Source organism: Callorhinchus milii, unplaced genomic scaffold (assembly GCF_018977255.1).
Source record: "Callorhinchus milii isolate IMCB2004 unplaced genomic scaffold, IMCB_Cmil_1.0 Scaffold20, whole genome shotgun sequence".
In the NCBI taxonomy this organism is placed as follows: domain Eukaryota; kingdom Metazoa; phylum Chordata; class Chondrichthyes; order Chimaeriformes; family Callorhinchidae; genus Callorhinchus; species Callorhinchus milii.
The window spans coordinates 626000-653078 of record NW_024704761.1 but is presented as its reverse complement, the minus strand read 5'-3'; the positions used below and the strand labels follow the sequence as shown (position 1 = coordinate 653078).

The 27079-nt window shown below is 37.8% G+C and overlaps 1 protein-coding gene across 3 annotated transcripts in view; it reads right to left on the bottom strand.

The window, feature by feature from the left end:
• The window catches only part of map2k4b (mitogen-activated protein kinase kinase 4b), a 46045-nt gene that overhangs the window by 6659 nt on the left and 12307 nt on the right, over positions 1-27079 (bottom strand). Inside the window, exons 2-10 of one of the 3 annotated variants that reach the window (XM_042342347.1) lie at positions 24374-24502; positions 22217-22249; positions 16657-16762; positions 13375-13473; positions 10094-10268; positions 9147-9266; positions 8428-8547; positions 7540-7591; positions 6379-6506 (exon numbers count right to left, since the gene is read on the bottom strand). In XM_042342347.1, coding sequence (XP_042198281.1) covers positions 6379-6506; positions 7540-7591; positions 8428-8547; positions 9147-9266; positions 10094-10268; positions 13375-13473; positions 16657-16762; positions 22217-22249; positions 24374-24502 — 962 coding nt within the window. The remainder of the gene's footprint in view (positions 1-6378; positions 6507-7539; positions 7592-8427; positions 8548-9146; positions 9267-10093; positions 10269-13374; positions 13474-16656; positions 16763-22216; positions 22250-24373; positions 24503-27079) is intronic. The other 2 variants (XM_007888862.2, XM_042342348.1) reach the window with 2 other exon arrangements.

The following is a 27079-nucleotide window of genomic DNA, read 5'->3' as shown; positions in this document are numbered from 1 at the left end:
TCTGGGGAATGCGAAGCCAGTGGGGTCAGGCGAGGGTGGGAGTGATGGGGTCATAGAGTTTGGTGCGCGAGAGTACACGAGCTGCAGAGTTTTGGATGATCTGCAGCTTGTGAAGGGAAGAGTTGGGAAGCCGATGAGAAGGGAGTTCCCGTAACCGATTTTTGATGTGACGAATGCGTGGGTAAGGGTTTCGGCAGCCTGAGGGGTGAGGCAGTGGCGGAGTCTGGCAATGTTGCGGAGGTGGTGGTAGGCAGTGCCGGTCATGGTGCGGATGTGGGGGAGAAAGGACAGTTCAGGCTCAAACAAGACACCCAGGTCCCTATTGGACAACATCTGAAAGTACTTTGCACATCATGGCCATCTTCCTGCGCCAGCCAGCTTTAAAACAACAGTGAAACAGAGCAACCTGGCTCACACTTTCCCACAGATTTTTCAGGAAGCATTGTTGACTGAGTGAGAGAGAGAAAAAATAGGAAGAGAGATTAAAATTGAGTGAGCTGCTGTTGTGAGTTGTAAGTACCAACCAGTAATTTACTTCACAGCTTATTCTGAGTCGAACATACACCACCATTATAACACAAAACTGGGTTACATAACAGAGATCTAAATTCCAGCAGTCACGAAAGGATTAGTAATTAACCAACGTTGGATGTGTTGCCCAATCCTCCAGAGGTCAAAAGAAGAATTACATAGAATGATACAGCACAGAAAAAGGCTGTTAGGCCCAACTAGTCCGTGCTGGTGTTTATACTTCACACAAGCCTCCACCCTTCCTATTTTGGTATGGATTAGTTGGGATGAATGGCCCGTTTCCATACTGTAGTTTAGGATTTTCATGCTCATCAGACATCCGGACAACCAAATAAGACACCTACACCTCTAAAAATTGAGTGAAATTAGTCCACCATGCTGCAGCTGAGGTTAATTTCAGTACACGTCAAAGATAATGCTGAGATTTGTGGTGGAAATATTCATGCTTCAGTAGCTGCGATATGCATGTAAGCACTCAAAGGCATATCTCTCTGCTTCACAATGTGCATGAACGCCACATCTAAAGCTTTTTCATTAAAAACTGCCTCATGGTTGTTGGAAACCACTGAGAATGTAAGGAGGATGACATGGAATATGCCCTAAGCTCTTTAAAACTGGCAGCTTTCCTGAAACCAGAAATGCCTTTGAAAACATAAAATAGTCCAATTTAATTCTTGCCCTGACTCGCATACAATGCTGGCCCCTGGATCCACACAGAGCTAAAATGAAGTCAGTCGATCTTTCGATAGCAGCCGTGCTCATTGCCCAGTTTCTTCTCATTTGACATAAAACAAAAGGCCCAGTTATGAATAATAAGTTAAAGGAACAATTCTCAAAAGAAAAGTTCTCAACACTAAAATACAGCAATTTTTTGAGGCCAAAGAAACAGTCTCAAGGGGCCTGTAGATATGCATTGTTCTCTTGACAAAATCTCCCAGATTGGTGCAGGAACGGAAAGTAGGTCTCACAGTTCATTTATTGCCATATCTGTCCATAGACGAGTCCAGCAGCAATGTGGAGCTGGCTGGTTTGATGTTTCAATGAAACACAAGTTATTTAAATGAAAACTTTACCTTGTATAGACTCCAAAATGACAGAAAATCTGCCTATAGAAAATTGGGAAAGCCAGTTTTCTAGTTCTGTGTTCTGCTACATATCTTCGGCTGGTTCCCTGCAAATCCCATTAGAAGCAACAATAAAGGAATCAAATTTTAATTTCCAAAGCATTTATTTATGCCGGCCAGCCAAGCAGCATTTGCTCTCCCTCCCCCCCCCACCCCCAGCCCTGTCTCTCTTTCGAACCCGTCACCATGCTTGAATCGCCGTCTGACTGGTGTGGCTTGCAAACTTAATAGGAGTCAAACTGTTTTTATACCTGCAGAGGTTTGTAAAGAGTGCTGGAGTCCATCTATATCTCCATTTATTTCTGTCCAATTATGATTAAATGCGTTGAGAAAACTGGATTGACAAGGAAAGTATTCTTGCCGAACCAGCAGTATCAAGTGCTTTGATAAGTCCTCCTGGTTTGAAAGGTGCTATAGAAGTGTAAATTGTGTTGTATTCACAAAGTTGCTATTCTAAACGATCCTGCTTTCCCAGGAATTGTTCCAGGAGGATCACAGCATCTTATCCCCAAAAAACATTCTTTAACATGGTCCAAGTTCTAAAGCTGGAATTGCTGGAAATTAATTCTTGTATTACAGAGAGGGTTGCTAGAATGTAGAATATCCAACCACAAAGGTTTTATCCAACAAATATTGTTCTCAACAAAACAATTAACTAACTTGACTTCAGATGTTAATGTGCTACCGATTCAAACTCCACATCTGAGTATTAATCCCCTATCATACCAAACAATGTGTGCGCAATTGGATGCCGCATTTCACCCACAAAACACAGTCAATTGACTTTACAATACATTCTGTGAAGTACTTTGAAACGTCTCAACGACGTGATAAGGCACTATATCAAATTCAAGAATTATTATTGTTATACTACATTCTTGTGTGTTAATGTATACTTAGTACAATACACCCTCACAGTTTTAAAGCCACTGGATCAAGCCTGTTTTCCCCTTCCTTCCAGTCAGCCTTTGTTTTATTTGGCAAACACTACTGATCGCCAAAAAAAGATAAACCTTAACAATCTGGGTCCCACCCCACCTCTTGCTTTCCTCTTGAAATGTACTTTGCCAGCAGACTGCAGAAGAGAACTCCTTTACGGGTTTTGTATTATTAAAAGTAGGACTGCTTTCTCGTGGGAAATCAGACCAAAAGGTAATGCTCAAGTGGAAAAGGCCTTTCTACGTTGTGAAAAGGCTGCACTCACACACAGTAGTTACACTTCCAGATGGGAACATAATGTCAATGCATTAATGTGAAGTACAGATTTCATGTGAAAAACTTGTGTGTACAATTGTGCCAACTTCCCCAAGAATGCGAAATCACTTAACTTTGGGAGGAAGTTGGGGAGGGAAGAGAAAAAAATTAAGATACTGGTTGCAAATATTCAGGAAGTTTACTGCCTATACCTCCAGCTGCCCTGAACTTCAAAGGAATAATTCTCCCGGGACAGATGTGCATAACCTTGTAATATGGCTAGAGCCGGAGTCACTGAGAGAAAAGGTTCTCTCTCGGTTCCCTTATCTGTATATGTGACCCAACAATCTGACAGACTTTGACTCTCACCAACTTGATACGGTAACAAAGGGCTGATTGATTAATAATGCTCCTTGCAATTGATAGTGCCTGATCACATTGTCAAGACATTCAAAGCACTTCAAGATTTTCTGTGAAGTGTATTGACGATTTCTAAGTAAATTACTTTTGTTTTAAAAAAAGTCAGAAAATCCTAAACTAAAAGTTGCAGGGAAAAATAACTGGAATACCTTTAAGAGTTGAACAGTAGAATCAAGACTACAGTAACAGTGCAAAAGTTACACTGCAGTTTTTAAAAAATCATATTACTATTGAATACTGGAACTATTAATAAATTGCACTTAGTCCCAACTTGGTATGGGACAGATACAATAGTTTCTAGTAAATAAACACCTTAAAATCCTTTCAGGAGCTTTTTGTCAATTCCATAAGTTTGGAATTAATCACTACACAAGATTAAACCAAGTATGGCATTACAATTGCCCTGGTTATGCTATTTCTGAAACAAGGATTCATGCAATGTTTTCAGAAATTAAGGTCAACACACCATTAGCAGCCAAAACGACATACATTTTTTCCACAGCAACTGAAGGCAGCATGGCTTTCGTCCACAAGTCTGACATCACTAGAGTTCAGAGCAATTCCTGAAATGCCTGTGCAATGAGCAAAATCTACTTTATCAAAGGGATGCCAATTATGTCACCTCAAAGCTCCAATGGTTCAAGATGAGAAAATACCTCCTCTCACTCATTCAAAAGTTGAATGGAGCCAATGTCGTCATCCCAGTTCAGGGCTTTTACTGCCTAAACTTAGAACATTACATCAGCTTGTGCTGTCGACAATAAAGCACTCCGTTCCAAAGTTTAAGTCATGTCTATGCTTCGTAAATCCCAATTTATTTGGCTCTGTAAGAAGGCATTGTACTTTCAGCAAAGCTAAAACTTAGCAAAGTGCTACATCTACTATAATGTAATAAAATAATCTAGAAATCTCATTAAAATAAACTTCTTGTATAATCTTTAATCTTTATAATCCAGGAATTGGCCATGTCCAGCTTTAAATATGTTAGTTTATAACTAAAAGCAAAAAAACTGCCTGAAACTAAGTACTGGACAAAACTAAACAGTTTAACAATTAGACCCAAGTTTAATTCAAATTTTCCAGTCAGGTGGCACTTTTTCTGGTGGAGAGAAACAAATCCTAATCCAAGCTACAGGCAGTTATTGTATCAAACAGGAAGAAGCAAATATATGATGCAAGCCACATGCCTCTTTCCTGAGCTCACTTAGACTGGGAAAGACCAAAAGTACAGAATGAATTGTAAATACCGTATTCATTAGGCACATCTACAAATACAAGGCTGACCACTGGTTGAAAGGCAACTACCAAATTTAGATAGGAAACTAAAGCACAGCAGCCACAAAGCCATCTCAGTCTGCTCATCTTGTAATTTACAATAAAGACTATGCTCTACCTATGAGATGGGATCAGTTTTTTAGAATCTTAGATGCAACACCTGAACTGTTTCAACTATGGCGTGTTTTGTAATGAACATTTGACATCCCTGTTTGTTACCAATATTTAAATTTCCACAATGATATTGTACCGCTACTCATGGAACCTTACTTGGAACATTTATTTTCAAGTGCATTCAAAAATGCAATCCAATTCTTTCATATGCATGTTTTCCTGTACTATGTTCCTCTCTGAATACACATGCATGTGAAAGAACTCAATTGAATTCAATTAAACCAGTGAATTGAGTGCAGTAAAAGCAGAAAAAACAAATCAACTATACGATTGCAACTTTGCTCCCATTTTGAGTTGGTTATTTCTGTTGTCAATTTTATATTTTTCTGCAATTAAAATCAGCAAAAGTATCATACCCCTTGCGTCACTAGCCATTACAAGAACATTTTATCACACAGTTCAGATTGCACTAAAGTGACACATTAATTGACTAATTCAAACAAAACTTGACAATATTAGATGCAGCCGTATAAGATTAATCGGTCTTCATCATAGAATAAAATAATTTGCATTCTTATAGCTCCATGTCATGCCAAGCATCTCAAAGCACTTCAAAAGTAATTAGTCAAGCGGGATGATTTTTATAGACAATCACAGCAGCCATTTGTGTAAGCAAGGTCCCACACAATCAGTCATAAGGTAAATGATCATTAATCTGGAGTTTTGCTGGACCAGAAGGAACTTCCTCTTTTAAAAACGTCTTGAAAAGTGTCATGGGATCATTATGCAGCAGAGGACTTGCCAGCACTGCACTCAGCCGAGACTAGTACAAGCTCAAGGCCCAAAGATATCCCCTCCATCCAATGTCCCCATGAGAGCTAGAGGAATATCTTAGAAGCTGTAATTCCTTAATGAACAGTTTACTCAAGGGTTTTCTTTAAAAAACAGCAACCTAAATGGCCCAAATGAACACAAAATGTGGAGTCTCGTAGCAGTTAGTGCATTCGCCTCGCAAGCGAGAGGACCCGGGAGCGATTCGTGGGTGGGATGAACCTTAGGCAAGATTCCTTACTTCATCCATGACTGCTAATGGGACACTTCTGTGCGCAATCGGGTACTGCATTTCGCCCATTTAACAGTCAATCCACTTTGCAATATGTTCTGTGAAGCACTTTGAGGCAATTGAATGACATGATAAGGTGCTATATTAGTGGTAACAATACCAGGATTGTTATTATAATAAAATATTTCCATTAGAGGAAATTCAGGGAGCTAAAACAAATTTATATCAATTAAAGAAAAGCAAATCCAATCAGTAAGTAGTCATGACAATTGACTACCTTTGGCTCACTTTCTCTTTAAAAGGTAATTGGAGAGCTTGAAACCAACTGGATCATTTAATTACAATTTCACTGCAGAATGATTAGGCAAGGCTTTAGCAGTCAAGAAAATGTTCCCTGTTGGCTACTTTCAAGGCTATTTGAAACCGAGGACTTGTCTTAATTATGAAAAAGTTTGTATTATTTAAAAAAGAGACTAACCTTAACAGTCAATTCTAAACTGAGAAACAAATCATTGGAGAAGATTTTAGACAGCACCTTTTTCATGCCAACACAGACTATTATATGTAAACTAACAAGGTGCATAAATCAACCACAAAATTCCAATTAGACACTTGGTTAATTGTAACTGAAGCAAAACAATCAATGTTGTGTCTTACCGCCATGTATGGCCTGCATCCTGCATCTCTGGTTTTGGCAATGGAGTCTACCAACTGTCCACTAATACCAAAGTCACAAAGTTTAATATTGCCATTCCTGTCCATAAGAATATTGGAAGGTTTGATGTCTGCAACATAACAAACTCAGAATTACACACTAAAAGTATGAGATCAGCCGCAAATAGGTGGTGACTGAAATTCACGATGCACAGAAGTCAAGTACTGATATCACTCAGAAATCCAGTGCACACTCTAAATATTTCAAACCTACTTGTTTCAGCAAAGCCATGGCCTCAGCATCCCTGGGTTAGGGAAAAAATAGCAAAGTTTGTCTTCAAGACATCTCGAAGAATAAGCAAATAAGGAGCAGAGTTAACTTTAACACTCAGGTTCCTTCAGTAAAGCTTGATAATTCAACTCTGTAAGAGCTGGAAGCACCTATTGCACATCTCCCCAGCCGCCCCCCACTGTCAATTAGAATAATTTAGAATAGTCTTGTGAAGGGGAGAAGTTAACTTTTTTTTGGATTTACTCAAATTCTAAGCCAGCTGCATGCATCCAACTTCCTCACTTATTGGAATGATGGATACCTCAGGGAGTCTACCACACCTGCTGCTGCTCCACACTGATCCTGTGAAACTAAGACAATGTTTGTGGGCACAGCTGCAGGCTGTGTAGTTCATGCATATGGAAGTGTGGACTTGGCAACAATGATTTCTGAATTCAGCAATGTTTTACTAGATTTTGATGGCAATCATTAATTTTAGCCAAACCAAATGGGGTCCACTGCTGCTTTTGTGTCTCTTACACTACCTGGGGCAAAAGGCCAGAGGATCCCCTAACACTGGATCTCTAGCTTCCACCGCTGGTTAATGGAACATCAGCAATTCTGGAGACTTGTTTAAGTCAAAAGGGAGCGACTGCTAACGTGGCAGCCAGGGTCACAATCCTTGAGTTGTGGCTCAATTGTCACACACAGGCTGGCTTTGATTACCATGAAAGTCAATGGGCTGGGGTGTGGAGGAAGCAGTGAATAAAGAATACACTTATGTTATTTAATGGTCATAAATATTGAATATGCTACTAAAGGCTCTCACAATAATAGTTGGGGGAGAGGGAAGTCCACCATTTCTTTCATTTGTTAACAGTTGAGATTCTTACCTCGATGAATTATTTTCAAGTTTTCCTTTAAGTAGTTAAGTGCTTTCACAGTCTGAAAGAGGAGAAAAACTAGTCAACATCATGCAGACTTTCTCAAAACCAATTGCAGTCAGGATCCCATTATACTGCTCTTCAGTAACGCACGGCCTAAAGCTTCTCAGTGTTTGCCAATCCTAATAACCACTGTAAATGCTTGCAAGAGCTTCGCATTACAGTTGATGCTGTGCCCACACATTATAAATACAGGAGCTGCAACCTTTATTCTCGTGGCTGGCTCCATTCATTAAACACGCAAGGAGACTCCGGATAATCACCCCCACCCCATAATTTTATTTGTAACTAATGTTAAGTTCTCCATTTCTCATGTTATTGAAAACTCTTTGAATCAATTCAATCTGATAATCTTCTGTGATGTGACTTCTTTGAAAGCTTTCCATTTTTGACAACTGAACAGAGAAAACTGCATTTTTATTGAAAAGAGTAATTTGGGGCAACAACAGAAATCTCTCCATTATTTCCAAATGTAATAAATGCCATCTAAATGGATAACAGTATACCTTGAGATTGGTCTCTCTCCAGAAATTACACTTGGGCAATGTTATCTTCTGCTGAAGAGGGATATCATTTGCACAGCAGTAATTATACTAATCAGAGTAGGGGAGTTCATGTTCTGATCTGAATTTTACCGTTTCGGTTATTTCAACTCAATATTTAAGAGGCGACTGCTATAACTGTGACCTTTATCCTAGAAATTATGAGGGCACTCCCAGTCTAGAATTGTTGTACATTTGACTAACCTTCCCGCTTATACATTAAGAAAATGGCACAATGGTTACTGTAAAGGTCAATAATTGAAAGGTAGTGTCTATTTTTTAAAAAGTTACTTACAGCTAATGTGATTTTTCCTAATATCTCTTCTGGGATAACATCATCTAATGCACCATATACATATTTGTAGAATTTGTCAAATGAGGTAGACATGAGCTCCATGCAGATCCAACAATCGCCCTGAATAAAAGAAAATCCGAGAGTGAATTGCGTTCCCATTTCACGGCCTGACTGTGGTGAGACAAACCAGGGGTATAGACACTGCTAATGTAGCACTCATCAAATACTGCAATATCCTTCTGATACATCAATATATAGTGCAGTCGGTTAGGTACTAATTTAACTCGTCTTTTCTAATGTACACTTCACATTTTATTGAAGTGAAAGAAACACACTGAGTATAAACATTACTCCCTCAACATCATGTGTAGCATAATTTTCAAACGTAAAAAAAAGTATGGTCTGCACTTTGTGAATTTCTTTACATTTGTTAAATTTCTAAATGTAAATTTCTTCACATTTTTGTGAATTTAAGGGATAATAGTGAGAAAGACAGCTCCAATTTGAGGCGTGTACACTTTTACTCCAAAAAAACATCCTGAATACAAATGCAGTCTTGTATTTAGCTTAAATCTATTGCCGTGAAAGATTTCAGTTACCGGATATGTTACTTTCCCATCACTGCACTGTGAACACCTAACTCGATTAGACTGCCTGTTGGTCCAAGACAAAGTATATTACGCTACAAATTGGTAAAGAGGATTTTTAATTCATCTCACCTCTCTGAAGAGGGCTCCGTAAAACTGAACAATGTATGGACAGTCACTACTCCTCATTACAACATCTAGGTCCATCAAAAGCTGTTTCTGTTCTTTTTCATCCACAGTTGATCGAATTCTCTGAAACATTGGACATCGGTGCATTACACATCAGAAGTTACATTACAACTTATCTTATTAAAGAGAACAATTTACCTGCAGTTACCTTCAGCAATGTCATTAAATCACTGATTTAGTTGGACGTTTCAATCTCAAATTTGACGAATTAACATACATTTCTTCTCAATGTTACTGCTATATTGTGAAATTATATTCCAAACTATTTGCAACCTCATGTCCCTTAAACTATGTAAATTTTAGCTTTATTTCAAATTTCAATGATCCAATATTTTTAAGCAACAAGTATATGATGCTAACACAACGCGTTTTCCTTATCCTATACATGAATCATTCCTTATCTTGAACATGCTCTAGGTTCAAAATATACATGGGACCCCATCATATAGTTCCTTGCGAGTCCATTTAAGCATGAATGAAGGAGGATAGGCCACAAGGCAGTCTGCAGCAGCTGTTCAGTAAGTTTCCAGCTTTAGAAACCTACACAAAAGCTGCCGTATACTCGCAGGAAGCAGTGCAATCTGTGACATCAGTGGTGAGTCGATGGTCTAGAAGCAAATGATTCTTTTTTGGATGGGTCTCATTAATTTAGGCCAGTCTTTGTACCATTCAGATAAGTGTGAAAGAGCTCATTCACAGCACTGTAATTTCTCACTTGGGGCACAAAATAAATCAAGAAAAATTAAAAAATGTACAACTTTGTTTCCACGTACTCAATAATTGGAAGCTCTGCTCACTTTGTTACTTGCAGAGATGTCAAGTCACTTTATTCTATATTTAAGCCTTTGAAGTACCAACAATAGCTGACAATAGCAGATATTACTGCTTACTTTCACAGCCATCACTTGTCCACTTGGGTTGTGGATCATTTTGTTCACCGAACCGTAGGCTCCACGTCCTATTTCCCCTAGGTCCTTTAGATCGTCAGCAGTGAAGTCATATAATTGTTCTGGAGAGATCTTCAATTTCCCTGAAGATTCAATGCTATGCGTCCGCAGCCTCTCCCTGCAACAAGATTGAAGAACGGATATTAAAGTTATACAATACCCAATTAACATTCAAATTGCTGGAGAATTTTAATAAGCCACCGCTGTTCTGTTTCTTTAGTCATGCACCAGTTTTTCAGTCCACTCAATTCTCTCCATGTACAACCATTATAGTGTGTAGAAACAAGCTCAATAGTTTGTAAAATAATTTTTAAAAAGCACCTTTATATATAACATGACAAGGTTCTCCAATTCTAAATAGATAGAAACCATCAGTATCAAAGGCCACGGCATTCATGAGTCAGGATCATGTAGTAAAAAACAAGGTAGTACTTCTGCAAAGGCAAGGAAGGTGGCCTAGTAACTAAAGATAGCAGGCAGTCAAATGATGTCACTACTAACCCCGGTAGCCACACTTGGAAGATCCACTGATCCCTTCATCTTGACCAAAAACAAGGACTGAGCTTAGCATGAACTGAACACTTCACAACCACACACTGGTGAACAGAAGAACAGAACGCCAACACCACTGTTGACAACCATTCACAATTACCCCCAAAATTGCGTCCTTAAGTTTTAAGAATGTGGAAGTGGATGAGCTCCATGAGGTTTCATTTCAACATTTAGTTCTTTTCCCCTCCACCAATATTCTATTGAAAATTGGGCAAATTTGGAAATATACACTCAGAATAATCCAATTCTCCCAAAGTGTGTGTGTGTGTGTTTTAAATTTGATATTCCTTCAATCTTTAAAAGAGGGAACTTCAATTAATTAACAATACAGACATCTCCAGAATCACAAAAGAATTGCTGAGATTTTACTTTCACAGTCTTAACTTCCTAATCACTAATACTGCCAACAGCTTCCAGGAATTTTCCAAAATGCAATACTCTCTCAATACTGAATTAACAGGGCTCACTGGCTGCCTAAACTATTAGCATTGTAAAGCTTTAAAAAGAGGATTATAAAAGGTTACTCTCTGCCATGTAAATGCCAACTGTGAACAGCCAATTTGTTGCAGGTGCCCTCAGCTTTCTATAAATAGAATCAAAGTCAATCCTCAAGTCTACTTTAATATATACTTTGTACAGAATCTTAATTTGCATTAAAAGTTTATGTAAATGTAATGGACAAATGTATAAAGTCATGAACATCCTTTTATACATTCCATTCACAGAAACATTTTTGTGTGAATAGAAGCCTAAGTAATGAATGTCCTAAGGCATCTATTCACACAATCATTTTTCTCCTCTAAGCTGTAATTTATCATTAAGCTGCAATTTTCATCATCCACGTTGACTACCAACGGTAGTGAATCCTACCAAAAGTGAGTCGACCAAAGCTGGTGCTCCAGCAATATCAAAACACAAGAGCAAACAGCTCCCTAGACTCCAATGGACCTACAATGCCAGGATATAAAGGGGTTTTTGCCTGCTGTCTTTTGGCTGACATTCCACTAGATAAATTAGTCATTCACTTCATAGCTGTGTCTGAGACCTTGCTACACGCAAATTGGCTGCTCCGTTTGCCTGTGATATTGCACAATATCCAGTCACAAACCCACATCCTTTTGTACATCTCAAAATCCTTTACACAAAGCAATTCCCTGTGCAGTTACACTAGAAAAATATCAAGGACATTGGACTTTTCAGTTTTTTGTCGCTGTTATATTATACTGCTCTTATTTTGTGAGCAGTGGTCTGTACCTGTACTCACATTCACAATGAACAGGTAAGAAACTGGCCAAACATTTTATGTAGGTTGGCAAATAGAGATGCTTTTCGTCCAGCCAATATGAGTCAGATTTAGGGCCTAAAGGTTAAAAAAACATTCAAACGAACTGGACCATATAAGCAAACAAGTTTCTCAAGCAAACAAAAGTAATTTCTTATACACACAGCCTGGTGATGGGCATCAGAAGAACCAAGAACCCAACACACTTAGTCCAGTGCAAAGTATACGGATTATAAATAGACCCATTTTAAATTGACATTGCTAAGTTATTTAGCAAAACTAGTGTTTAAGAGGTTTAAATTAAATTTCCCAACTTATACTTTGTTGCATTAATGCACTGCATTGATTCCCCTCATCTAATTGTTCATGGCAGCATTTGTGGATTCTCGTTGAGCCTCAAATGCACTTAAGAGAAGAACTCCAAAGACATGCGGTTCTAAGTTTGGCACAAAATCCATTTTGAAATACATCACTCAACTTCTATAGAATGGTAGTTCTGAAACCTTAGTAAGTCTGTTTTACCAGATTGGATTTCAATTTGCAATTTTTTTAAGATCACAACATATTTTTTTGGATACAATTTGGGGATAGTAGCCTAATTCAATGAATTATTGGTAGTATCCTGTGAATAGGTGCAGAGAATCAATCGACTACACTGGTACATTCAATCTGGGAAGGGGAGAAAGAGGAGGAGGAAAATAATGTTTGAAAACACATTTTAGACGAAAGTAACCTTCAGAATTTTTAACAACAAAATTACATTTATAGAGCGCCTTTCACGTCGGGAGGACGAAACTATACAGGCCTAAACGTGGAATTAATGCTATCGAATCCATCAAAAGGAAAACAAGAAACCTTTCTGTTGTGCAATTGTGTGCTAGACATGCAACTGACAAGCATGCTGGCAGGGAACAACATTTGCTGTGTCAGGAAACAGAGATCCCGGCTAATTAGTCGATGTTCCTGAATCATCGCCACATAAGAGAATGACCGATTCCAAGCATCTGTCAAAACTTAAAACATAGAGAGCAGATCTTTCACACCTTCCAAAATAACTCCGCGCCACTCGGGCTATTGACTTGCCTGCTGTGAACTTTGAAAAGCTGTTACTGTTCTACCAGAGTGCACCTCAGGGCAATTACATTATCAGACTCCTGTGAACTTCGTCAGCTACGTCTGAAAAAGTCTGCACAAGCGATATCTTTTGTACACCTCAAAGAAAGTGTACTTTTTTTGTGTGTGTGTATTGAAATATTAGCGTAGTTTAGAACCAAACTGTAGATGGTTGCTTAGAATGCGATTACAAAGGCATATTAAAATGAACAAAGGTTTAAGCAAAATGGTTCCAGAATGATATTCTTTGCAACACGTGATGCAAATCTAAACAAACCTTGTGCGTTTCATTTCCATTAGTATGAAGTCTTCATCCGCAGGAGCTGAAAATTCCAAAGGCCCAAAGTCCGGGACCTGCTTTTTGGGCTGTCGGGACCTGCAGAAAATATCAGTGTGAAAGCCGACAGACCAGCAGATAATTAGTAGAGAATTGTTGTACTGCAATGCCATGTTTCTGGGAGCTAGTGTCATACTTGGGAGCCAAGGGTAGCAGAAACCAGATTACACAGCATAACATCAAGTAGCAGGCATGCAGATTTGATTTGGGATCCAAACATTTTGACACTGGATCAGTAATAGCCACACACACAAAAAAAGTTTTCAAAATAAATTAAAATCTGCCATATATATATATATAAAGCTTTGCAACATAAGTGATAAGTGATACAAGAAAAACAAGCTCCACTGCCCCAACTGCATACCATCACTGTGTGAATGCTTACGCATAGCAAATACCTAATATTCTAAAGCCTGAATTCTAAACTTCAGTTTAGGTGATAAATCTTCAACACAAAAGAAATAGTAATTCTATGGTGATTAGCAGCCACCTGCAGTGTTGTAGGAAAGTTACTTTAAACAAGTTGAAACGGGAGTCAAAGCAAAACTAGCCTGGAAAAAGTGAAGATGCTTTTTCGGTACACCTCCACCAAGTCAGTTTCATCTAAACTTTTAAAACCTGGCTACCTGGGAATCTGTTGTACACCATTCCATAAGCACAAGGCTGCCGGACATCAACACAGGAAGGAACTGATGAAAGTACATCTGCTAGCAGAAATCTTGAAAATCATTGGCATCAAACCTACTAACAATGGGCTCTCCTGTACCATGTCCAATAGAACTGGTTCCAAGGTCACTTTGTAAACAGGGATGAAGTGCAAAGGGCCAAAGACTCGTTATCTTCACCATTCCTGCCCCCCACCCCCCAGGAAAAAAGACCCTTGTTACAAATTCTTTTTAAATGTCTATCACTGTTTCCTTTTAAACATCTAAAGTAGACTACCCAACAAATTGTGGTTCAATGTAGCTTTACATTTTTTTGAATAAAAATCAATTTACAATGCAACAGTTTTGTCAGTATAAAACATCTGCTGTCTATATTTTCTATTTCAAAAGATGCAAGCAGATTGTCAAATTAAGTTTACGCTTACTAAGCCAATTGATTGTTTGCAAATATATGAAATAATTTTTTTTTGCCCAAGGGTTTTCACATCTGAGAACTTCAATGATGTGGTCTGATGAGCTTGGCGCACCAAAAATGGGTTGCTTCCAACTTTATAAAAATTCCCACTAGATTAGAAGCAGCAATCATCATATTGTAACATGAAGTGCATTGAATTTGGAGTTAGTTATTAAATGAAATGAAAGTTATTGATGGATCCAGGTGCTCAAAGGTTTGTTAATTGAAATGTGAAGGTTCGCATAATACACCAAACTCTGCTACATTTCTCAAGCCCATTTAAATTCCCTGCATTCCAGCTAAGATCAATAGCTTATTTGGCTTCCAATTAAACTTTCTGTGGAGGAAAAGAAAGAACCTGAAAGATTTTAATGAGCAGAAAACCTGCTTACGTCACAATCTGCACACAAGAATTTAAACAGTTAGTCCTTATTGCAGAGGCTCAGACAGCGTTTAGAAACATGGAAGCCACTGGCTGAAATTCTGATGAATGCAAATGCATTGAAGCAGTATCGAGCAACATCTGCTCAACAAAAGCACCGACTGCATTTTGGAAGAATTTTACCTCAAAGCCCCAATAATAGAAGCAGTTTTCCCTCAAATGTGAAAAGTGAATATATAAGCAATTTCATAAGACAATTTAAAAAAAAATTCCAAAACATCTGATTTACTATACTAGCAGGTTTGCTATCTGACAAAATGGAATTCAATTCAAATATGGAAAATAGAGTTTACAAACAAAGGATTTGCGGATATTACAGGTATGTATTTAATAAGTGCTCAAAGAACTGATGTACATTTAAAGCAGTAATCACTTTTCAGGTTTTACTGGCACATTCACTTTGAAGGATTTTTACTGCACTGGAATGTACAGTAGTTTCCCACAAAAGTATACATTCACAGACTGCAAATCGTTTCTTCTCTCCTCCCAAATGATGTTTTTTTAAAGACAGCCAGAACACACTCCACATGCTCATAGGGTTGACAGTCCATCCCCTTGTGTGCTTGCATTACTGTTTGCAGCAGCAGGCAACAGGAAATGAGTTCTTGCTTGCCAGGACAGGCCCTCTGGAGCTCTGTACATTTCGCTCTGCACAACATTTCAGCCGGTGACTCAGCTGACAAAAAAAACCTTAATGCAACTGAAGCCTGCATATCTGAACTCTGTGAACAAGCCTTCTGAGCTAGTTGAAAGTCCAGCACTGAACCGTTCGAGCTACCAATCCAATCCATGAACCACATTTCAAATAAAATACTCACTGATGAAGGGCAAAAAAAAAACCTACGCAGCTAGCAGACTACAGTACTTAACTAAGATAATCTTTAGGGTTGGTAGAAAACATTGCTAAAAATCTAAAATTGAAAAAGAAATGCAGCTATATCTGTCAAAATAATAAACTTGATTTCCACCAGCCTTAATCACATTGTAAACCAAAATGAATGACCCAGGATTAGAGGAATCCTGTGATACGATGTAAGGTTGTGCTGCGAATCTCACATTGGTGCCACTAGGAAGATCTGTTAGCATACAAGTCCAAGTGCCTAGTTGTCCATCCACTAAAGTATAACATTGCAATACTAAAATCTTCATGCTTTGCAAATCCTTTGTTTAAAATAAAGGAAGTACTTAATACAACAAATTATAAAACATGAGAAATAAGACAAAAATTTGCGACAGTCAACTTAACACAGCCAGTAATAAACCGCATGGCATAGACAAAATGGTGGCTTCTACCATCCTCAATGGTAGAGGGATGAATTTATAGCACAAGCAATTATGCCTAAAGCAGTAAACTTCCGGTTATGGCAAACGTTTACACTCCGGCACACTCACACTACGCGTGTTCCAGGACAAGCATAGCACTGAGCAAAGGGCAATATAATGTGCCAAGAAAGACAAATTGGTTTCCACCTCAGTTTTCACGAGAGCATTTCTGACCAACTGGCCTAGAGGTAAATGCTTACAAGCCACAAGAGACTCGTCCTCTCTGCTGGAACCCAGTGAACAGCTGAGAGAGTATAAAGGGGATGTAAAAAAGGACCACTTGTTTCAGAATGCTAAAAGTACTAATTTCTAAACATTACATCATAAACTTTACTCACATGTGTGGATTCTGGAAGTGAACTCCTCCTGAAGGATTCAACGTAAGTCTTGCCGTTGTCTTGAAGGCTGGGTTGGCAAAATTCAGCTTCAATGCTTTGCGTTTTACTGTTTAAAAGAATTGGAGAGGAACTGAAAATCAAAGTAAAGCATTTTTATTTTATTTATTTGAACCATACCACATGCTGGGCCCTCCATGCTTGTAAAAAAAAAGTACTTGCATGGATTGTAATTAAACACTAATGTAGTAACATTTGCATCTTTGCAAAAAATCCCCAACTTTTCTTTACTCCTTTAAGAAGCCTGCAGAGTTTCAGGATCAAGCAGAAAACAATCACAAAAAAGTCTTGCTTTTCTTAGATCGCACCATTCTTTTCTTTTTGACCTTGGTTATGCACTTATTTATAGAATATTCTCAGCTCATGTGTTAGGAAAGAAAAATGTTTTTCCCCCTCACAAATATTTCAAGCAATAAGAAGCATGCATGGCATTTTAATTACAGTTAAGTCAAGAGTTTATTATCATGATTATCCCTAGTTTTATAATCCAGATACAAATTGACAATTCCAGCATTAGACACAACAGATTCTGTTAGAAAACTCATGGCCATGGACTCTTTCTTACTCAAGGATAGCCAATGGACAGCCAACACAGTGCAGAAGGAAAACAATCAAACATATCAATGCTGCTATTTTGCAATGACATTTTTTTTAGAATAGAATACTGTGAATCAATTGGGACAAAAATATTTTATAAACCATAAATTTGCTAAAGTTTGCTTTCTGTTCAAGGGCATGCAACATTTGTTGTGATTTGTAGGAATAAACTAGTGTGAATGCAATGATTAATTTATTTTGTCCAAAGTATGGTAACGTGGCGCTACTGAATTTTTAATTGATTATACATTTAGAACAGCTGATATGAGCATAGCAACATTTCTTTTTATGCCTGTGGGCTGGTTGTTGAATATGTTCAGCAGAACACTGTTAAACTCATTAAAGAGTTTGTTTTTCCAGTTCCTCCCTTTTGCTCCTATAGCTGGTAATACATGATGAGTAGTTTCCCAAACACTGGCAGTTCCCTGGTGCCTCGCCAAGCAACCAGTCTTTATCTTCAGTCTGTATTGAGTGGGTTAGTGTGCTTATATACATGTACACAAAAACACACATATACATGAAACAAATTAAAATGTACATAAATAAATATAAAAGTCAGACGAACTCGATGCTGTTCTCACCTAAAGTGTACAGGGAAGGGAGTCATTGGGTAGTGATTGAAGTGAGGAACCTGTTAAATATTTAGGATGTAGAGAATACCTCCAGAGGAACAGCTGGATGACCATCAACACCAACTCATGAGACATTTTGGCAGCAGTTTTCATTTCTAAAAAAGTCAATGTTTAACAGCAAACATAACTGATAAGAGGCTTGCCTCTCTTCAGTTGTGTTTGCTGTTAATTTAACAGCATTGCACTAAAAGCTGATATGTATCAGGACTTTAGTGACAAACATCCAGTGCACTGTAGAAACCGCCATTGCCAGGGTTGATTGATCTGCACACCCAGTATACCAGTCATATATTAATGACTACCAGTATTTACCTTCGGGGTCTGAACGCTCAGCTAAAGCTGAACACCCACTGTTCAAAGTATCTGTGGCTACTTTGAAAACAGAAGAATACCAACAACAATAAAACCTGGATGCTCACTGCAAATAGTTGATGTTGCCAAGTTACACTCAGAAAATCAGCCTTCAGTAAAATGTAGAGCTGCAGCCCAAACCTAAAATCTAGGGAAAGGCAGAGATCAAACTAAAAGCTGATGCTTTGTGCTCTCTTCCCGGCCAGGTGCCATTTCTAAAGTTTGGCCTTCTCTAAAATTAGAAACTAACTTGGTGGCAATGCACCAGTTCCAATAAGCAGCCAGTGCAAAGCCAAAGTGAGAGAGACAACCTCCTCAAAATAATCCCTGTGCAAAAGCCACCACTCAGGCTGGCTCGGCTGCAGTGGAATGGTGTAACCACACCAAAATGATCTTTAATTTCAATGCATTCTGCTTTTGGGTGGACAGTAATTGCACCAAATATTTTCAAGTTCTGAGCAATTTGGTTTATTCTGTTCCATCTTACACCTTTCTGCAAGTTCAGATTAGTTCATAGCCTCTGTACAATAATTGGTTTTGTTCCCCAATTCTTGTGATTTTAAAATAAATTTGATCTTATAGGGTTATAACTATTAGGGTTATAACTATTATGAAAGTGCCAAACACCAAAGTTCAAAATGTTCCCAATTAAGAGCATAGTCAAGCACCAGCCACTTTGAAGGCTGATTTTAAAAACCACAGACTTTGTCAACAACTGTCCTTTTACAGTGAAATCTCATTTCTTTTGTAAGACTTGAAAGAGATGATTACAGTACAACACCCCACATCAGCCCGACAACTATCCACATATCTACATATCAAAAATTGGGATCCGTGTCATTTCTACAATACTGGCAAAACCACTTGCACACATACGTGAAGTTACTAGGAATTTATCTGTGCATCACTACTGTGAGCCAGCAACCTGAAGGTGAGCATTCAGCAATCTATTGTTTAGCCTTAGGAATGGGAGAGAGAAAGAGAAAGTCAGAACAAGAAACAGAATGATCGAGAAACACAGAAAAAAAAGAGATAAACGCAGATTATTGTTGTACTAGGGTACAGTTCCATTGGCATTGACGATTTGCCAGTATCTTCTGCAAACAGCAGTTATTCATATTTGAGGCACAAAAACCGAGCGTTAGTAGATTATCAATACCTGGAAGCACTACAATTGAAATCGATCATGTCCTCGACAACAATTTAAAATTATGCAGTGAGGTATCAAGGCAAATTTTAAAAGATGGAGGAACTCTGGGTTGAAATTCCAGAGAGTGGGAGCAGAATGGCGGGCCATGATGGTTGGGGTATATGAAGCAGGCTGATGTTTGCCGAGCAGAGGGAGCAACACTGGCAATAAGGTTGCAAGGTAGTGTGAGGTGAGGCTATGGAAACATTACAAGAAGACCTCCAACTGGGATGACTTGATAGCAAGCAGCATTTTTTTCCTTATTTATTTGGGGTACTGAGGCCAATTTTAATGAACCCACACAGCAATAACCTGACTGAAATCAGATAGCTCAGGGAAATTAAACAGCTCTATGCAGCTCAGAGCATTCACTGTTAGCCTTGGATAAAGCTCACATACAGACAATGCACACAGATCAATTTATATTAACTCCGACATGGTTAACGATAAAGGCCTCATCAATGGACGTGGACTAATCTATTTATTCAGTGATAATTCGTGCATAAAATACCTTTGTTAAAGGATTCTGCTCTGACCACTTTCACAGCCACTAATTTGAAACCCTAGGCTGAGTTCTTGGAAATACATTTTCAGCTTTGAATACTTCAGTTAGTGTCAAATGCGCTACAGCTAAAAATAAGTCTTCCTGAATTGCTTTCGACCTGAACTTTTATTTGTTGGTGTGAAGCTGCAACTAAGAGTTCCCTGTAAACATTTATGATGTTGCAATCATCAAAAGTTACATTCAGCTCAGAAACATTTTCAGACAGTTAATTGTTCTTAGGCAACTGCAACACGTCAATGTCAATAAAAACAAAACTGACGATTCACTTAAAATGCTGCAAGTAATGTGCATGTATTTGCGTGCATGGGTGAACGTGTAAGTGAACCTATGCCTGTGCATGCATGTACATGTATAATAATAATCCTTGCATTTGGTATATTGGCTTTCACAGAACATACTGTAAATTTTGCGGCAGCCAATTGCACACAGTTGTGGATTGATTTTTTTTAAATTTCATGTATGGCTGTGTGTGTGTGGGGTGGGGGTCAATGGAAACTGATACTGAACATAAGCCACCAGATGGCATCTTATCCAGATAAACCTCACCTATGCTGCACACAAACAGTTGCTATCTTTAGCTTGCACACTAGTAGACAGTATCCACACCTCAGCACTGGAATCATCACCTTCATTACCCAAATAAAATCCTCACCGAGCACCAATTGGAGAGAGAGAGGCATAAAACCCTCAACCAGCTGTTAACATCTATTTCAAGATAAGTTAGACAAATGCAGTGCAGCGATATTAGAAGCCTACATGCAGTCGTTCACAAAACTGGATATTACGTATGAAAAATTAAGTATGGATAGGAACATACTTCAATTGCTTCCAAGGTTTAAGCACTCTTCCCTTCCTTATATATCTAATTTAATTGTAAACGTTGACTTAAAACTGCCGCCAAATATTTGAGAGCACAGGGCATTCATTCTTTTACATGTTTGGATCAACCAACAGGAAGCCATTGGTGTTAACATCTCCAGTGTATCTAATGTGACATGTAAGTAGTGAAATTAAAAACATCCTGCAATTAAACATTGAAAACCAAAGAAACCTTTCAGTGGAGGTGGGTTTATTATACAGAAATGTAATCAACCAATTGCACCATTTGTAATGCCCAGAGATAAATACAACAAAGTTGCAACCGGAAAGCTGCATTATTCAACAAAACAAAGGGTTAACCAAAGTATCTCCACTGTAGTTATGCTAATTAATGGCAAACGAAAATCCTAGGAACTAATTTGTTAAATATTGATGGTAGCAAATATTGGGCAGTTTTGAATTATAAAGGCAGAGTTATTTTCAGATATGTTGACTTTGTTTAGGGTAGGGAGAGAAGTGAGCAGTCTAAACTGCTGCCATTCAGATCAATTCAGGAGAAAATTAATGAAAAAATACTTTAAAATAAATCCTACTGTTCCAGGAACTGGGGTTGTGAGAATCATTCATCTTTAAACTAGTTACTTTACATAAATTCTTAACTTAATTCTGATTTTCCCTCAGATATGAAACCCTTTCACAGATCAGTTTCAGGTAGATCCTTGAACAAAATGTGATGGTGAGGTTCTGAAATTCCCCTCTCCTCCCTTGTTTCTGCATGCCAATGAAACTTGTGTATTGTTCGGTAAAAAGAGTAATATTGGTAATTTCATTTCTGTGCAAACAAAAAAAAAGGCTTTGATGGTTTTCAAAACTAAAAATTTGTGATCAAATTGACATTGTGCAGTATCATTCCATGGCTCTACTGTTGCAAAACTAATGTTCCTTTGTTTCAGTCCTGATAAACAATGAAAATTACACAATATTTCAGTGAAGTATGTAAATGCTAACATATTAGCATTACAATTAATGTATTAGCATTACAATTTCTTGAATTGCCAAGAAATCTCAACAAAAGCACATGATGCACCAGGGCTTATAGTTAATTTTGACAAGATACCAACTTTACAATTTGTACTTAAGTTCTGGAGTCTCTCTCTGCATAAAAATAATATATTTATAAACAAACATACTGTAGAGGGAAGCTAAAATATTTGTATCACAGGAAAGAAGATACAATATTTGCTAGACCAAAGTTCTACAAACGGTTAGTTGGAATGGCAGCAGAGATTCCCAGTACCCAGTTATCAGAGTCAGAAGCAAGTTTCAGAATACCATAAAATTGGAGCTTACTTTGCTCTTTTCCGCAGCAGTTTAGCTCAACCCCTAAAGCAGAGAAAACAAAAACTTTTTAGAAATAATCTACACAATAATTTTCTACAACTGTATTTGTTACACGGTAGTAAGATCGGTAAGCGTCCTGCCATATACTGTCAAGCATGCTATTAAAAACCGAATCCATCTTTTTTGTTGCCTTTTTTATGCTGTGTCCAGAAGGGTTTCCAATTTACAGCAAGTCATTTTTATTCATGAATTACATTAAAGCATTAATCTTGTATTTGATATTTTTGCTATACAAATGTATTTGGAAAGAGTAGGTCAATAATGTGATTAGTTATGTACATACATAATCCGAATCATTGTATCCTGTCAAAATATATTTCAAAAAGTTTTATCATTCCAGAGTAGTAATTGTTTTTAATCGGAAAATAGAGCCACCATTTTGTGCACAGGAAGCCCCACAGTCGATCACGATTTTGAATGTCCACATTTATTATCTTGTTTGTTGACTGTTGACCAATACACCAGAAGACAATCCCTGCTCTTTTTGAATTGGATCATGTAGGACAGGCAGAACCTCGGTTTAGCATTTCATCTGAAAGATAGCAGCTCTGACGATGCAGCACTCCACTGAAGTGTCAGCCAAGAGAGTGAGCTCTAGTCCAGACACGAGTTTGAACCCACAAAATTCAGACCCAGATACGAGAGAGCTATCAAGTTAGTTCATTTCTTTGTGCCATCTGCTTTCTCCCTTCCCCACATCCCAGAAGTGGAAAGCAACAATGGCAGGGTCACGCACTTTCCAACATGTTCTAGGAGCACTTCTTACTCTGCTAAAAATGCCACAAACATCACACATTAAGTTGCATCCAGCTAATCCTTTACGGCAATTGAATATATAGCCAAAAATTTTTAATTTACATTTACTACGCACCTTCAAAAATCAATCATGGAATACCTTAGAAACAAAATTGAAACAATACAATGCAAAAAGTGGTTTTAATAAGTGAAAAACATCCGACTAAAACACTTGCATGTTTTCACCTCATATTTTGATGAGAACGCTCAATGGAGGAAAATATTACCCCAACATTTTGACAGATTTCGAAACAAACATAGTTGTAGTTGGATAGGTAAAAATCTACAGCACAGAAGAAGGCCATTCAGCCCATTAAGCCTGTTGGAGAGATTTTGTCATTTCGAAGAATGCATTTTACTCAATAGGGAAACATTCTTATGAGCAGATTCTACGTGAATATGGAGTGCAATACTGAAATCACCACATTAAATACATTACATTTTAAATACAAATCTCCAAGCTTGCTCCAATATTAAAACACCTTTAATGGTAGGTATTCTCACCTTCCTGAACAGGATCCATGTCCTTTTCTGTCCCCATTGCAAATTCACACACAGACATTACATATAAAACATATACGGGATTACACTAGTGATTAGCTTCAAGTCCAAACAATAGGGGATTTAAATGCTTTTGGGAACCACATTTGATCAGACTGTTGGGATCAAATCCTCTTGGCATGCTCCATGGAACTATGAAGACGACTGGGTCAGCACTTGAGGTTGGGTAAGCCACATAGCTAGGAGAGAAATGCATTAAACACTGGCCGTGTGATACCAGAAGTAGACCATGGGGGTAGAAAGGTATTTTATTTATTTCTCAGTAGCAAAAATAGTCTACTTTGAGAACAAAAACCTACTCATACTTACAGAAAACTGAAGAAATGGGGGAGGGGGGAGGGTTTGGGAACACCAAAATTATTTCATATTGCAGATTGCAGGATATAACAGACAAGTAAACAAGTTAGCCCACTTTTCTAATGTTCACTACTATTGCAAGTCTGTCAGAATGGGTGCAAAGTAATTTTCTAAAAATCAATATCAAATGAAACTCAATCCATTTCTCTCAACTCACATGCTTTCATATCCTTTCTGCCAAATCATGAGATGTATGCATGACTTACATTTGTGCTTACCAGGATTTTAGAAAAAAATACTGGAACTTTAAACCAACCTGCCAAATATACAAAACGTCGCCAATATGTCTTTAATGCAGGCAAGTCCTTTCATTCCATAAGTTGTATCACTTTTGAAGAAAGACAGATTACATGAAGCAGACCAGATCTAACAAGGTAAGGTAAGATGACTCACCAAAGGTATAGTAGTCCTCATTTTTTGAATGAAGTTCTCCTCCACATACCAACTTTCCCACCCTCCTCCCCTCTGGGTCTTGCTCTGGGCTGAGGAAGGGCTTCTGTTTCAGATTTCTGTGTTTCAGTTCTGTGTTTAATAAACCAAAAACAAAAAAAATTAACAGATTGAGCACAATATTTGTCCTATAAAAGAGAAAGAAATTGGGTAGGGTTATATTCATTTAAAAAGTACACGTTGAAACTAACAAAAGGAAAAAAAGGAATTTTTAATTTTTGTTAGTTTTAACACGTACTTTTTAAATGAATATAACCTTGCCCAATTTCTTTCTCTTTACAGGACAAATATTGTGCCTATCACTGCTTAAATGAGTAAGGCAATTAAGAACATTTGGATTTGTTGGCAAAAATGACAGAGGACAAACGGCATTGAGAGACAATGATACAAGATAGGGGATAGGATATTCATGTAATGGGATGAAGCAATGTGTTATTAAAAGTGACAATCTGAAAATTTCCTCCAATAGAACCTGGCTGTAGATTAAACTGATGGTAGGTGGAGAACTGAATTCAATGAGGATGAAAACATTAAAGAATAACCTTCTCTTTATACATCCTCATGAACCCAAAACACTGATACATGCAACAACAAATGTAATAAATTTAATTGACACATAATGCTCAAGCAGATGCAACAGGTTGCAATGGAAAAAGTATATTTATACCCTGCCTAACCAGTTCAATCTTTTCAAAAATACATTAGCTTAAAAAAAATGAAGTTGTTTGTAACCATTGTTTTTTTTTCAGCTACAACAAATGTATATTAAAAAAGTCTATGAATCATTACTGAATTATCATGCATTGTGTTCAGTTAAGTTCTCAGGATAGAACCAACCACCAAAGCTGAAGTAATTCATTAAATCACTAAATGTTTGCACATTTACTGTCAACATTTCTCATTTGTTTAATTGCACTCTGGTAAGAATATTGCATGCACTGTGCAATCTTGCGGGCTTAAGGGGCATGGATGTAAAAACTGAGCTGGCAAATATTCAAGCTCAAATCAGCATAATTTTGCTATACAGCAGTAGTTCCAAAACCAAATAAATGATTGTTGTAAAACTGTATCTATCCACAGAATATAATGTTTGGGGCATTCTCCTGACATGAAAGGCACTACACAAATGTAATTTGTTGTTGTTGTAGCAAAGAAATGTTAACTTTTACTGCAGTCCCTTGAATTCTTTATGATGTAGTAGATTGTTCTTCCTTTAGTTTCTTCACTTAAGCTCTGCCATCGCGCAATAATCAATTAATTCAAAATTATAAAAAATAGAGCCAAATGGGTGAAAATCAGTGACATCTAGCCCATATGCTGCAGCCTTCTTAATTGTTGATGTTGCAAAGCCTACTTTATTAGCAAAACCTACTGTTTTTACAGAGGTTAGACAAGAGTAGTTGTGACAGCTCAAACAGGAGCTCGGTCTGAATGTGATTGCCATGCTGAGCCACACAGCAAATGCAATCCTACCTTACAAGATAAATTACTTTCAACAGTACAGTACAGATTAGGTATTAATGTTTCCAACAGTAAAGTGATTAGCAGTGAGTAAGAGGATATATATTTCCCGCTATGAAATCATATTGTCCAGGGCTGAGGAGTCTAAACCAGGAATAAAACAGCTTAAATTTGCATGATCAGAAAATCTGCATTATCTCCATTTACAAGGTATGTCCGACCTCAATCAGACACAGCAAGGATGCTAAATAATGACCTTAACAGTAGAAAATCTCATCTCTCCTCAGCAATGGGGACAAATGATGCAGACCAGGACTCAATTACTGCATTAATAATTCAGTGATAATGTGGTTAGAGTATTGACAAAAACACACAAAGATGGAGGCATAAGAACATTAGTATTGAGACCTAGAATGCTGCTCAACTTCCCAGTATTCACGACCGGACTACTCTGACTGTTCAGTCTTATGTAGCTGGAGAAGTCTTCTCACTACAATTTGAAAAGACTAGATCAAATGGGTCGAAAGACCTTCTTTATCAGAAGATATTTTTGCGAGGTTTAGCCTGTAAATTTAGAGACAATATTTAAAAGTACAATAGAGCAGCAGATTTTGAAGTACTTAACGAAAAGTTTCCATACAAAATATGAAGATTAAGCGGTACAATTATGCCCAAGGGTGATCCAAAGTCCTGGCCAACAAACCACAACCCCCAGATAAGATTGATCTTTCATTTCATGGCTGTTTGCAGGGCATTGTTGCGCTCAAATTGGCTGCTGCATTCTCCCACAAAATACAGTCATTCCACTTTACAGCATACGCTGTGATTCGCTGAGATGTATTCCCAATGTGAATAGTGCTATATCAAATCTAAGATTATTTATAATTTTACAATTAAATTCTACTGCCAGTGCACACTTTGTGAATCCAATAAACAATTTTCTGCAGTTATGGATGAATCTTTCATAACTAAGCCTCAAAGATTAAAAAAAAGTACACATGACCTGTTTCTTCTGCACTCATGAAAGCTTTCCTGCAAACAAATTGGTGTATTTTTTTATTCCTTTAAATTACATTCTGCAAATGATATACCAGACAAGTAATTGAATGGTAACTCTACTGTAACTAAAAACTAGAAGGGTTGCCCTACATCCCACCCACCCCACTGGTCAATTCAGCAAAGGCACAA